General features: G+C 47.7%; 1 protein-coding gene across 1 annotated transcript in view; it reads left to right on the top strand.

Moving 5' to 3' along the window:
• CPS1 (carbamoyl-phosphate synthase 1) overlaps window positions 1-13,177 on the top strand; it is a 199,818-nt gene that overhangs the window by 145,673 nt on the left and 40,968 nt on the right. The window contains 3 exon segments of the mRNA XM_077324194.1: window positions 2,551-2,616; window positions 7,631-7,694; window positions 9,540-9,721. Coding sequence (XP_077180309.1) covers window positions 2,551-2,616; window positions 7,631-7,694; window positions 9,540-9,721 — 312 coding nt within the window.

Below are 13,177 nucleotides of genomic sequence, written 5' to 3'. Positions count from 1 at the left end.
GCATCTGGGTCAGAAAAATGAAAAGCATGCCTACTGGATGGGGGATACGCTTCTAGGTAACACTGTGTGTGAACGAGACCTTGGAGTACTTGTGGATTGTAAACTAAACATAAGCAGGCAGTGTGATGCAGCGGTAAACAAGGTGAATGCCATTTTGGGCTGTATCAACAGGGGCATCACATCAAAATCACAAGATGTCATAATCCTATTGTATATGGCACTGGTCAGACCACACCTGAAGTACTGTGTGCAGTTCTGGAGGCCTCACTTCAAGAAGGACGTGGATAAAATTGAAAGGGTACAGAGGAGAGCGACGAAGATGATCTGGGGCCAAGGGACCAAGCCCTATGAAGATAGGTTGAGGGACTTGGGAATGTTCAGCCCAGAGAACAGGAGGTTGAGAGGGGACATGATAGCATTCTTTAAGTATTTGAAAGGTTGTCATTTGGGGGAGGGCAGGATGCTGTTCCCATTGGCTGCAGAGGAAAGGACACGCAGTAATGGGTTTAAACTACAAGTACAATGATATAGGCTAGATATCACTGGCAGTCTTCAAGCAAAGGTTGGATACACACTTTTCTTGGATGCTTTAGGATGCTTAGGGCTGATCCTGCGTTGAGCAGGGGGTTGGACTAGATGGCCTGTATGGCCCCTTCCAACTCTATGATTCTATAATTCTATAATTTTAAAAATAATAAATAATAAACAAATCTTATTTATTATTTTTATCATTTGTATCCTACCCATTCTTATGGTTACAATTACAGCTTACAATTACAGCTAACAATTGCAGCTTACAATTGCAGTTGAAACACCTCTGGCTACAACCAAAGATACAATAGCCCCTTGAACTAAACTTTGGAGCAGATTGGCAGCCAATGTATCTGTTTCCAAATGGGCAACCAATGTTCTTGGCAACTAGCCCCTGATAGCAGCAGGGCCAGTTGTTGTTTCTGGGCTGTCTTCAAGGTTAGCCCCACGGAGAGCACATGGCAGTAATCCAACTGTGAGTCTTCAGGACGATGAATCAACATGGCCAGATCAGTGGAGTCTAGTTAATGAGAAAGTTGGAGAATCAGATGCAGCTGATAGAAGACACTCCTGGCCACCAGGCCAACCAGTTTTTCAACAGCAAGGAGAGGTCCTTGAAGACCCCCAACCCCCAACCTCTCATCCTGCCAGTGTTACTCCACCCATGACAAGTGGGTTTTCTTCCTTCCTGGCAGCAGTCTTGTCTGGAGTCAGCTTGAGGTTGTTCTTCCTGCAACACCTGGCCATGGCCTCAGAAGCAAGACAGACACACCTGGAGGCTTAGAGAATGAAATATAGATCTGGGTGTTATCTGCATATGACCCCCCTCATGCACAAAGGTGAATGCAGGCACAGAGATGCACAGGACTCACAGGGGTGGTTCTCCCCATTTCTGCTAAGTGTTGCTCCATCTGCCTCAGCAAAGAATAACACTGATGATGAAAAAATTTAGAATCTAGTGGCACCTTTAAGACCAACAAAGGTATGAGCTTTCCTCAGATACAGTACCATGGAATGGAAATAAAAGTTCATACTTTGGGAAAAAACAGCAATATGGGTTTGTTTGTGTTCACTGGAGATCGAATTGCATAGGAAAAATTTGGCATACAAATATATATGTCCACATTAAGAGGCTAATGGGCAATTAGATCATCAATTGCTGACAGCAGGTAGCTGAGACCTTGCCTTCCTGCCCCCTGCCTGTCCTCTCAGGTATGGAAGCATGAGAATCCCTGTCCACAGGGAGGAGAATCCAACCCTACAGACAGGGATTCTCATCTGAGGGATCTACAACAAACCTTTTTGGAACTTAAGTACTCACCTGAAGAAGTCGTAGAATCATAGAATCATAGAGTTGGAAGGGGCCATTCAGGCCATCTAGTCCAACCCCCTGCTCAACGCAGGATCAGCCCTAAGCATCCTAAAGTCAAGAAGCAAGAAGCAGAAAACCTGTTACAAGACAGGCCTCAAAGAAACAATAACAGAACACCACTGGTGGCCCCATCCAGCTCTCAACCCAAAACATTTCAGTGCATCATCAGCGACTTACAACCCCTGCTGGAAAAGGACAGTTCTCTTTCACAAGTTCTGGGGAGCAAACCTCTGAAATTCAATCTCAGGTGAATGCGAACAAATCCAAATTGCTGTTTTTTCCCATTTATCTCTGGAATCTGTCAACCATTTTCCTTATGCTGTTTGTTAATTTATCCTCACACTTGCCTGTAAGTCTGAACTGACTACTCCTATTCCATACGAATGACATTGCACACGAAAGCTCATACCTGGATTAAAACTTGGTTGGCTTTAAAGGTGTCTGACTGGCCTCTAAATTTGTTCTGCTTTTTCAGACCAACAGGGCTACCACTTGAATCTATACTGATGATGAAAAATGGTTAGCCCCCCTCCCCCCAGTAGTTTTCACCCGGAAAAGGAGGTTATAGGGAGGCCGAAAGCAAGGGGATGAGTATGAAATCCCCGAAGTTGTGTGTGCTGATCATTTCCCTCTGCCTTCCTTCACAGATCAACACCCTGGTGGGAGAATCCCCTGCTGTAACTAATTACCTCTATGTCACTTATAATGGCCAGGTAAGTGCCCCTGTTGACTGCTGGAGAGCTATTGAGTCTTATGATGTATTTTCTCCCATTAGTATCTATTGACCTTGCAGCTCAAACGCACTGAGACAGCTCTGGTCTCCAGCAGCTGGCAGTGCCAGAATCCCACCGGAGCCCAGGTGGAAACGTTTCCTGGCTATTGTGAAGGAGAAGGTGGAAATATCTAGCCGACGGTATTAAAAGTCCTTTGATGCAGACAGAGCACAGAAAAAAGCTGGGGGGAATTACCCACAGAGCAGCAGTTTTGCTCCCTGAGTCCCAATGTCTGTGAACAACTGATGGGCACTCTCCCCTGGACTGCCAATGAGAATTTTATCAATGGAAGCTTTGCTGGCAGTTTTACGCAGCGGGAGATTTTTTTCCCCCTTCTGATACATAACCTCTTACTACGAGATCTGATTTGTGAAATGTGTGGCGTTCGTGAGCATGCTGGACATCCCCGTCCTTTCTTGTTCCGCACTTTGTATGAACATGTGAATATGTTGTTCCACGGTGCACATGAATCCAAAAAAGACAACGGCATGGGGGAACTTCATGGGTTGGCCAGCAACGCATCAGATTTGGGGTGTATAGGGTTGCCAGCTCCGGGTTAGGAAATACCTAGAGAGAGGATCCTAGGACTGCAGCACCTTAGGCAGGGAGAGACCTGGAGTGTAATGCCATAGAGCAGGGGTAGTCAAATGCCAGTGAATGCTGGCAGGGGCTCATGGGAATTGTAGTCCATGGACATCTGGAGGGGCGCAGTTTGACTACCCATGCCGCAGAGTTTATCTACCCAAACCATCTTTTTCTACGGGAGAACTATTGTTATTATTTACTTTTATTCCTATCTACATGTGTGCTCCGGGGAATGGTAGAGGACAGGAAGGCCTGGAGGATCATTGTCCATGGGGTCGCGATGGGTCGGACACGACTTCGCACATAACAACAACAACAACATGTGTGCAATGTAGCCAGGAGATCCTGTCTGGCAGCCAGGCAAGAGATGGGTTTTTTTTGGGGGGGGGCACTGCCTGCCCTTGTGTCAGGGCCCTGGGATCCCCTGGAGGTTGCCCTTCCAGGCCTGACTCTGCTTAGCTTCTGAGATCTGCTTTGCTTGGGCTGCCTGATCTGTGTTGTCTGGAAATCAGTTGCATTTGCAGGAGTTCTTCAGGCCCTACCTGATCCTGGCAGCTCTAGAATTGATCAAATGCCCTTGAGAGATGTAGAAGCGCTGCAAGGCATGCACCTTTATGGCACAGAGCATGCTTGGCTCAGGAGAGCTTTTTGAGCAGAGGCAGGTGAATTGTTCCCAGGGCCCCCCCTCTCCCCCCCTTGCTTGCCTCCTCCTGGCTTGTGCCTAGAGGTTGCTGGGAAATACCTGGAGACTTTGAAGGAAGGGAGAGTTTGGGGAGGGGCAGGGACTTTAATGGGCAACAGTGCCAGAGAGTCCACTTTCCAAACTGGCCATTTTCTCCAGGGGAACTGGCCTCTGTTGCCTGGAGATCGGTTGTAATAAGGGGAGGTCTTTGGCCACCACCTGGAGGTTGACAACCTGATCTGCCCAGTCTCACAGCTGCCTGCAGACCTTTCCCTGGAGGCTCCAGGACGTGTTTGCAGCAGAGCATGAAAGCCCTGGCCCCGGCAGCTGCCCTAACCGACTTCCTGCAGGGAATAGGCCGTTCATTCCACAGGAAAGGCAGGAGAAGGACCAGACTCACACTTAGTTTCCGGGGGCTTTGACAGCCAAAGTTGAGAGGGAGCAGAAAAAGTGGCGGCTGGATTCCCAGACAGATGGGGTGAGAACTGAGCAGGGGGTGGGACTAGATGGCCTACGTGGCCCCTTCCAACTCTAAGATTCTATGAGTCTAGTTCAGCAGTGGAATAGACTGCCTAAGGAGGTGGGGAGCACCCCCACACTGGCCGTCTTCAAGCAGCGGCTGGACAGATCCTTATCCTGGACGTTTTAGGCTGACCCTGCATTGACCAGGGGTGGGACTAGATGGCCTGCATGGCCCTTTCCAACTCTAAGATTCTGTGAGTCTAGTTCAGGAGTGGGATGGGCTGCTTAAGGAGGTGGGGAGCTCCCCCTCATGGGCAGTGGCTGGACAGATCCTTCTCCTGAATGCTTGAGGGAGATCCTGCACTGAGCAGGGGGTTAGATGAGATGGCCTGCTTGGCCCCTTTTCACTCTAGGATTCTAAGATTCTATCAATATAGACAACTTCAAAGTATCCACGGCAGCAGGAAATCTATGGATAAATTGCCCACAGCCAAAGCAACCAGGAAGGGCCTAAGCTGGGTCAAGAATGTGATCCTAGCATCAATTTGTTCAATGTTGGGTATGTAAGATCTTCAGTGTACATGATTCAACATCATCCTGCAGGGGGGATTGGAGGACATGTGTATTTAGCATGTTTCCATTAGGAACTTCCTGGTATTTTCTCAGATATTTTTCTCCTTTGTCCTGATTGGCTCCAATGGAGACTTCCTGCTCCTTTGCGCACACTTCCTCCCTGCTTGCCTCCTGAACAGATAAAATGACTACAGACAGCTAGTTAGTCAGAGAACTAGGGCTCTATGTCTATCCTCTTTCTAGACAACGTTGTTTCTCTTCTCAATAAAATGTATTTAATTCTATGAAGTAGGTTGTTGCCTTTCTCGCATATCCAAGCTCTTCCAACATTAAACAGTTAAGCTCTGTGCAGCTGGGAATCTATATGCCTTCCTGGCTTCAGGAGTGCATTAAAGTCAGCAAGGGCAGAAAAAAGGAAAGGCTTAAACAGTCTCAAACTGTTTCCTGGATCAGATTTTCCCCTATCACCCCACCCCCTCCCTTTAACCTTAAACAAGTGGTGAAGGGAGAATTCTGACAATGGGATTCTTGCAGATTGCCTGGTTTGGACACCAAAAAAAGGAGTTCACGGTAAATCAGAGTTAAAAATCAAAGTCACAAGGAGCTTGTGTGGGCAGCCAGGAATGTAAATCTTTGAAACAAATGAGTGAAGAAGTAGGTTTAATCCTCAGAACTTGCCCTGGTTTCAGACCACCTGGAAAAAAAGGAGATGTGTACTTCTAGCTCCTTTATTCTTGGGGTCACCTCGGAGAGCACCTTCATCAGCTGAGGTCGATGCTGTTTCTTCTCCGTCTGACGTTTCAACTTCAAATGAGACGGGAGTCACCCACAGGATTGTCCCTTGAGTCCATCTGTAAGACTTCGTTTTGAGAATAATCCCTTTCATCCCTGTGAAACTTAAAAATCTTCATGTCCCTAATCCTTTCTGTAAATAACTTCAAACTGTTTTCTAGCTCCGCTCTTTCAGAGACATCAAATGCCTTATCACCAGCCTCTTCCAAGTTATTTTTTTAATTTTTCCATATCCTTGTCTAAATAAATAAGTTAGAAGAGGCTAGTGATAAGGCATTTTATGACTCTAAAATGTTGGAGCTAGAAAATAATTTGAAGAATATAGGAGACACTCCTAACAGAGTGACCTTTTTTGGGGTGGCCCCCAAGAAGGGACAAAAGAGAAGAATGTAGCTGTCAATCTTTCTAAACATACTCTCAGTAGATGATAGCAAGGTGCTGAGTTTGGGATTATTTTTTATTCCCACTCCACAGCATGATTCTATTCATACTCAGGTAGAATTCTTTAAGCTAATAAGTCTTGTAAAATTTAAAAACATGAAGATCACTGTTACCAAGTGAAGTCTAGGTTCATTCCCAAACTTGATGATCCGGCTATTACCATTTCAAAAGCAAAGAAAGACCACCTTATTCCTTGTCACAGAAGGATAAGGAATGGCAAGTGAGTTTCCCCAAGTACATTCCTGAAAGTCTCAGAGTGTTTGGATTGTGCAGCTGTTTGAATTCTTGTAAGACTGACTAGGGATGTGCAATTTGATTTGGACGGGCCAAAAAAAAAATAACCAAATCAGCCTTGATTTGGGTACAAATTGGCTGAATTTGGTCCAAATAAGTTAAATGGCTGAATCAAACTTGTTTGAATCATTGAATCATGATCCAGTGCAATTCAGTGATTTGAACAAGGAGCCATTTAAACTTTAAAGGGAGAGAAAAAGGGGAGAAGTTTCCCTTTTTGTCATTTACAAGCTAGGGTGAGGGTTTGAGGCAGAGGTACCAAACTTGCAACATAGTTGCAAGGACTCTCCTCAAAAAGAACCCCTCAATTGCAAAAATATTGGACCAGGGAGTTCAATTTTAGGGTGCCCCACCTGATCATTATTTCCTATGATGAGAAAATAGGAACAGATTATCTGGTCTGTTTGCAAATTCTTACCATAGGAAATACTGGAATTTGGATGGGTTCAAACAGTCCAAACCCTCTTTGGGTGCCCCCAGTATGATAGAATCATAGAGTTGGAAGGGACCTCCAGGGTCATCTAGTCCAACCTAGCAATTCCCTGGGTATGCAAGGAAAGGCCACAAGAGTCAAGCTCAGACACAATCCCTTCTGCCCACCCACTCACAACCTGCCCAAGTTCACAGAATCAGCATTTCTGTCAGATGATGCCTTTGCTTTAAAACTTCCAGAGAAGGGGAACCCACCACCTCCCAAGGAAGCCTGTTCCACTGAAGAACTGCTCTGTCAGGAACTTCCTCCATGCTTAGCCAAAAATTCTTTTGAATTCATTTCAACCCATTGGTTCTGGTGTGACCCTTTGGGGCAACAGAAAACAACTCTGCTCCAGCTTCCAGGGTCCGTCTTCAAGCTCCTTCCCAGCCCTGCTCTGCTCTGCCCAGCTACGGAGGGAAGGTGACAAAAGTCTTTGTTGAGGTCGGTGGGGTCACCTGGGGTCATTCTGAATCCTGTTTTCACCAACTCTCCACAGTGAAAACAACCCGTTGAGTCCAAACAGGCCTCGTGTTCCTTTCTGAGCCTGGAGAAGCTTCGGTCTTGGCTGAAGAACTGGGTGCCATAAATGGTTTATTCTCAGGAGCGCAACGGATGCTGTTGGAAATAATTCCCACTGACTTCTATTCCAGGAGCACGATGTAAAATTTGATGATCACGGAACGATGGTGCTGGGCTGTGGACCGTATCGCATCAGTAAATCTTCCGTATTGCTCTTCGGTTTCCCCCCGCCAAGAGGTTCTTGGGAAAGTCATTCCTTCTGTGCCTTCTCTTGCAGGATCAGGGGGCATTCTATGCAGGAAACCGGAGCATTGTCCCAAGACCTGCCCTCCTAGGAAGGGCCACTGTGATTACTACAGTTCCCCACAATTAAGGGATGCTGACTGGGCCCAGGCAAGCTCAGTCTCATCAGATCTCAGAAGCTAAGCAGGGTCAGCCCCAGTTAGTATTAGAATGGGGGACCCCCCAGGAAGCCCTGGGTTGCTATGCAGATGGCTAACCACCTCTGTGTGCCTTTTGCTGTAACCTGGATGGACCAGGCTGGCTTCATCTCAGCAGATCTCAGAAGCTAAGCAAGGTCAGCCCCAGAGTATTTGGATGGGAAACCACTGAGGAAGCCCGGGGTTGCTATGCAGAGGCAGGTGATGGCTAACCACCTCTGTGTGCCTTTTGCTGTAACCTGGATGGACCAGGCTGGCTTCATCTCAGCAGATCTCAGAAGCTAAGCAAGGTCAGCCCCAGAGTATTTGGATGGGAAACCACTGAGGAAGCCCGGGGTTGCTATGCAGAGGCAGGTGATGGCTAACCACCTCTGTGTGCCTTTTGCTGTAACCTGGATGGACCAGGCTGGCTTCATCTCAGCAGATCTCAGAAGCTAAGCAAGGTCAGCCCCAGAGTATTTGGATGGGAAACCACTGAGGAAGCCCGGGGTTGCTATGCAGAGGCAGGTGATGGCTAACCACCTCTGTGTGCCTTTTGCTGTAACCTGGATGGACCAGGCTGGCTTCATCTCAGCAGATCTCAGAAGCTAAGCAAGGTCAGCCCCAGAGTATTTGGATGGGAAACCACTGAAGAAGCCCAGGGTTGCTATGCAGAGGCAGGTGATGGCAACCCACCTGAATGTCTCTTGCCTTGAAAACCTTATGGAGTCTTTATAAATTGATTGCAACTTTCCACCAAGAGATTCCTCTTCCTGCCCCCCCCCCCACTTCCTGAGGACAAATGCCTCACCTTGAACTGTTCACTGTTTTTGAAGCATCCCTTCAGCCCCTCTGCTCAGGGATCTCCCCTTATTCAAGGCCTGAAGCCATGACCAAAAAGGGGTGTGGGAAGGTGCCCCTTAGGAGGTTTTGTTGTTGTTGGCTTTGTTGTCATTCTGGACCTTTCTGCTCTGCCCATTCTCCCTACTGGCCTTCCTTTTGCCGGTTTATTTCATGCCGTTTGCACACAATTTTCGCTCAATTATGTGTTGGGGAAGCTAGGAGAAAGAAAATGCTCTGGAACACTCAAGACTGGCAATTCGTCTTTTTTGCACACAGGGGAAAACAAGGGACCTTTCGAGGCCGGCCAGCGTGGATGCACACACAGCTTGGACCAAACCTTGTTGGTCTTGAAAGTGCTACTGGACTCAAAATTTGTGGCTGCTTCAGACCAACATGGCTGCCCACTAGAATCTGATTCCAAACCTTCCTTATCTTTAAGCCGTTCCTGTGGGAAGACATTTCCTCCGAGTGATTCCTGGCTGGACCGGTGAACGGCTAAGCCAGATCCATAATTCTATGAAAGAGCTACTTGGTGGATCCATTAATCCCCCCCTCCACGAGCAGCGCCACAGTTATAGCTGAGAGCGATTCCTCCTAATAAGATGTTTGCACAACTGTCTGCTAACTGCCAGCGTGCGCTATGGCCAAACGCCTCTTGGCTTCTCTGTTAGATTAGATGCCCTGCCCTGCCCTTGACCCCTGCTGTTGTTTGTTAAGCCTGCCTGCACAATGATGCGTCCTCGTGAAGCGCTGCCTGTCTTTGCTCTCCTGCCGGCAGGCAGCAGTGTGGAATTCGACTGGTGTGCCGTGTCCTGCACCCGCACCTCGCGCCAGCTCTGCAGGAAGACGGTGGTGCTGAACTGCAACCCAGGGACGGTGAGCACCGATTTCGATGAGTGCGGCAGGCTGTACTTCGATGAACTGTCGCTGGAGAGGATCTTGGACATCTACCAATAGGAGGTAAAAAGGAATCTTAAACAGCCTTGCGAGGAAGGCCTCCTAAAACGAGCGCCTCTGCCTCTTTTGGCTGGCCGCCTCCTGACACCACCTGTCTGGACCTTGGCCGGATGTTGCATGTGGCATTGTGGTTGGGAGCAGCTTGGGCAGTCGTGAATGCCAAAATAAGAGAGGATTGTTTTTCCCAAAGGTGACATATTGCACAATATTTACGAGCCAATTTAATTTATTTCAGTTATTTATGGCTCCGATTGCCTTGCCCTTGCCAAGCGGCGTTTTAACCTGTGGTCGTGAAGGCAATTACACACATGCTTAATTTTATGCATGAGGACAGTGTGGCTGAAGCCAACGCCATTTTTCAAATGCTAAACATCGACTTAAGGGCGCTCAGGAGGGGGCACCTATCTGTGTGGACACAGGCCTCGTATAAAGTTGGTCGCGACCTTTGAAGATCCCTGTGATGTTGGCCCCTCGGCCCCATGGCCCTTTTCTCAGATTGCAAAGTGCCTACAAAGCACTTTGTAGGCACGAACACCTTGTCACGAACACCTTGACTCCTGTGCCTCACCTGTTTAGTCATTTAATTCAATTTTTAGACTGCCCCTTGCTGCAAATGAAGAAGAAGAGTTGGTTCTTATATGCTGCTTTTCTCTACCCAAAGGAGTCTCAAAGTGGCTTACAATCACTTTCCCTTTCCTCTCCCCACAACAGACACCCTGTGAGGTGGGTGAGGCCGAGAGAGCCCTGATATTGCTGAAGAAGAAAAGTTGGTTCTTATATGCCACTTTTCTCTACCCAAAGGAGTCTCAGATGCTGTTTACAATCACCTTCCCTTTCCTCTCCCCACAACAGACACCCTGTGAGGTGGGTGAGGCTGAGAGAGCCCTGAGATTACTGAAAAAGAAGTTGTTATGTTGTTATGTGCGAAGTCATGTCCGACCCATCGTGACCCCATGGACAATGATCCTCCAGGCCTTCCTGTCCTCTACCATTCCCCGGAGTCCATTTAAGTTTGCACCTACTGCTTCAGTGACTCCATCCAGCCACCTCATTCTCTGTCGTCCCCTTCTTCTTTTGCCCTCGATCGCTCCCAGCATTAGGCTCTTCTCCAGGGAGTCCTTCCTTCTCATGAGGTGGCCAAAGTATTTGAGTTTCATCTTCAGGATCTGGCCTTCTAAAGAGCAGTCAGGGCTGATCTCCTCTAGGACTGACCGGTTTGTTTGCCTTGCAGTCCAAGGGACTCGCAAGAGTCTTCTCCAGCACCAGAGTTCAAAAGCCTCAATTCTTTGACGCTCGGCCTTCCTTATGGTCCAACTTTCGCAGCCATACATTGCAACTGGGAAGACCATAGCCTTGACTAAACGCACTTTTGTTGGCAGGGTGATGTCTCTGCTTTTTAGTATGCTGTCTAGATTTGCCATAGCTTTCCTCCCCAGGAGCAAGCGTCTTTTAATTTCTTTGCTGCAGTCCCCATCTGCAGTGATCTTGGAGCCCAGGAAAATAAAATCTGTCACTATCTCCATTTCTTCCCCATCTATTTGCCAGGAACTGAGAGGGCCGGATGCCATGATCTTTGTTTTCTTGATGTTGAGTTTCAAGCCAACTTTTACACTCTCCTCCTTCACCCGCATCAACAGGCTCTTTAGTTCCTCTTCAATTTCTGCCATTAGAGTGGTATCATCTGCATATCTGAGGTTGTTGATATTTCTCCCTGCAATCTTGATCCCAATTTGTGACTCCTCTAATCCCGCATTTCTCATGATGTGCTCTGCATACAAGTTAAATAGGCAAGGCGACAGTATACAGCCTTGCCGAACTCCTTTCTCAATTTTGAACCAGTTAGTGATTCCATGTTCAGTTCTCACTGTTGCTTCTTGACCTGCATATAAATTTCTCAAGAGACAAATAAGATGCTCTGGTATTCCCATCTCTTTAAGAACTTGCCACAATTTGTTGTGCTCCACACAATCAAAGGCTTTAGCATAGTCAATGAAGCAGAAGTAGACGTTCTTCTGGTACTCCCTAGCTTTCTCCATGATCCAGCGTATGTTGGCAATTTGATCTCTAGTTCCTCTGCCTCTTCGAAATCCTGCCTGTACTTCTGGAAGTTCTCGGTCCACATATTGCTGGAGCCTAGCTTGTAGGATTTTGAGCATAACTTTGCTAGCATGAGAAATTAGTGCAATGGTGCGGTAGTTTGAACATTCTTTGGCATTGCCCTTCTTTGGGATTGGAAAAAGAAGAGTTGGTTCTTATATGATGTTGCTTTTCTCTACCTGAAGGAGTCTCAAGGCGGCTTACAGTTGCCTTCCTTTTCCTTTCCCCACAAAAGACACCCTGTGAAGCAGGTTGAGGCTGAGAGAGCCCTGATATTCCTGCTCAGTTAGAACAGCTTTATCAGTGCCGTGGCAAGCCCAAGGTCACTCAGCTGGCTGCATGTGGAGGAGGAGCAGGGAATCAAACCCGGCTCGCCAGATTAGAAGTCTGCACTCCTAATGACTACACCAAGCTGGCTTCCATGTAGCCTGTGGTAGCTATTGGGTGGACAAGGGCTATAGAAATAGAATTCTTATTGTTATTGTTATTATTATAATTACTAGCTTCAAAGCCCATTCTTAAGAACAGGCCCTGAAAGGGTCGTCTCCCCTGGCCCCTTGCCAGGCAGCTTAAGGTGGCTTTGGGCCGCAGCTCACAGCCAGATCAAGTGGGGTGAGTGAGGGCTGGGCAGCTCATTAGCAGGGCCGGAACAGAGCTCCTTAGCAGTCAGTCAGCAGGCTTCCCTCGTTAGCAAGCCCTCCACCACGATCCTTTGCCCAGGGCTTCTCCCCTCACCTGCTGCTGGCTCCAGGCACTGAGGTGTCTGTGAGCAAAGAGGCTAGAGTCCAGGGACGGAGGGCAGGAGCTGCAGGGGCAGGGCCAATCAGGGCAAAGCTGGCTGCACCCTGATTGGCCCTATTCTAATTTGGACAGCCGGACATGTCCCACCCCCTAGGCTGTTTCAGAAATATATAGAGGAACAACAATGGATAAGGATAATTGCCATCAAGTTGCAGCTGACCTGACATAGGTCAGTTGCAACTGACCTGCCAACCTGTTCCTGTGGCATCCCACTGTAATTTCAGCGGGAAGAGTCTTCTTTTGCTGTGGCCTGTGCGCAGAGGCATCTTTTGGTCTGTTGGTCACCTTGTTGGATCTGTTGGGGAGATTAATTGGTAGAGACACCGGGAGACACAGGAAACTGGTGTGTTACCTGGAGCTTGACCTTGGGTGCTGAAAATAATACCTGAGTGTAGCTGTAGCCAGTTGTTCTCCTGGGAAAGTAGGGAGACATCTTTTCTAAATTGGGCATGTTGTTGTTGTTGTTGTTGTTGTTGTTGTTGTTGTTGTTATCATCATCATCATCATTATTATTATATTTATATCCCGCTACTCCCTTGCGGGGTCATATGGGGGTGGAAT

This window comes from Paroedura picta, chromosome 2 (genome assembly GCF_049243985.1).
Source record: "Paroedura picta isolate Pp20150507F chromosome 2, Ppicta_v3.0, whole genome shotgun sequence".
Lineage (NCBI taxonomy): Eukaryota > Metazoa > Chordata > Lepidosauria > Squamata > Gekkonidae > Paroedura > Paroedura picta.
The sequence above is the reverse complement of the archived record's forward strand: the minus strand, read 5'-3'. Positions and strand labels throughout refer to the sequence as shown.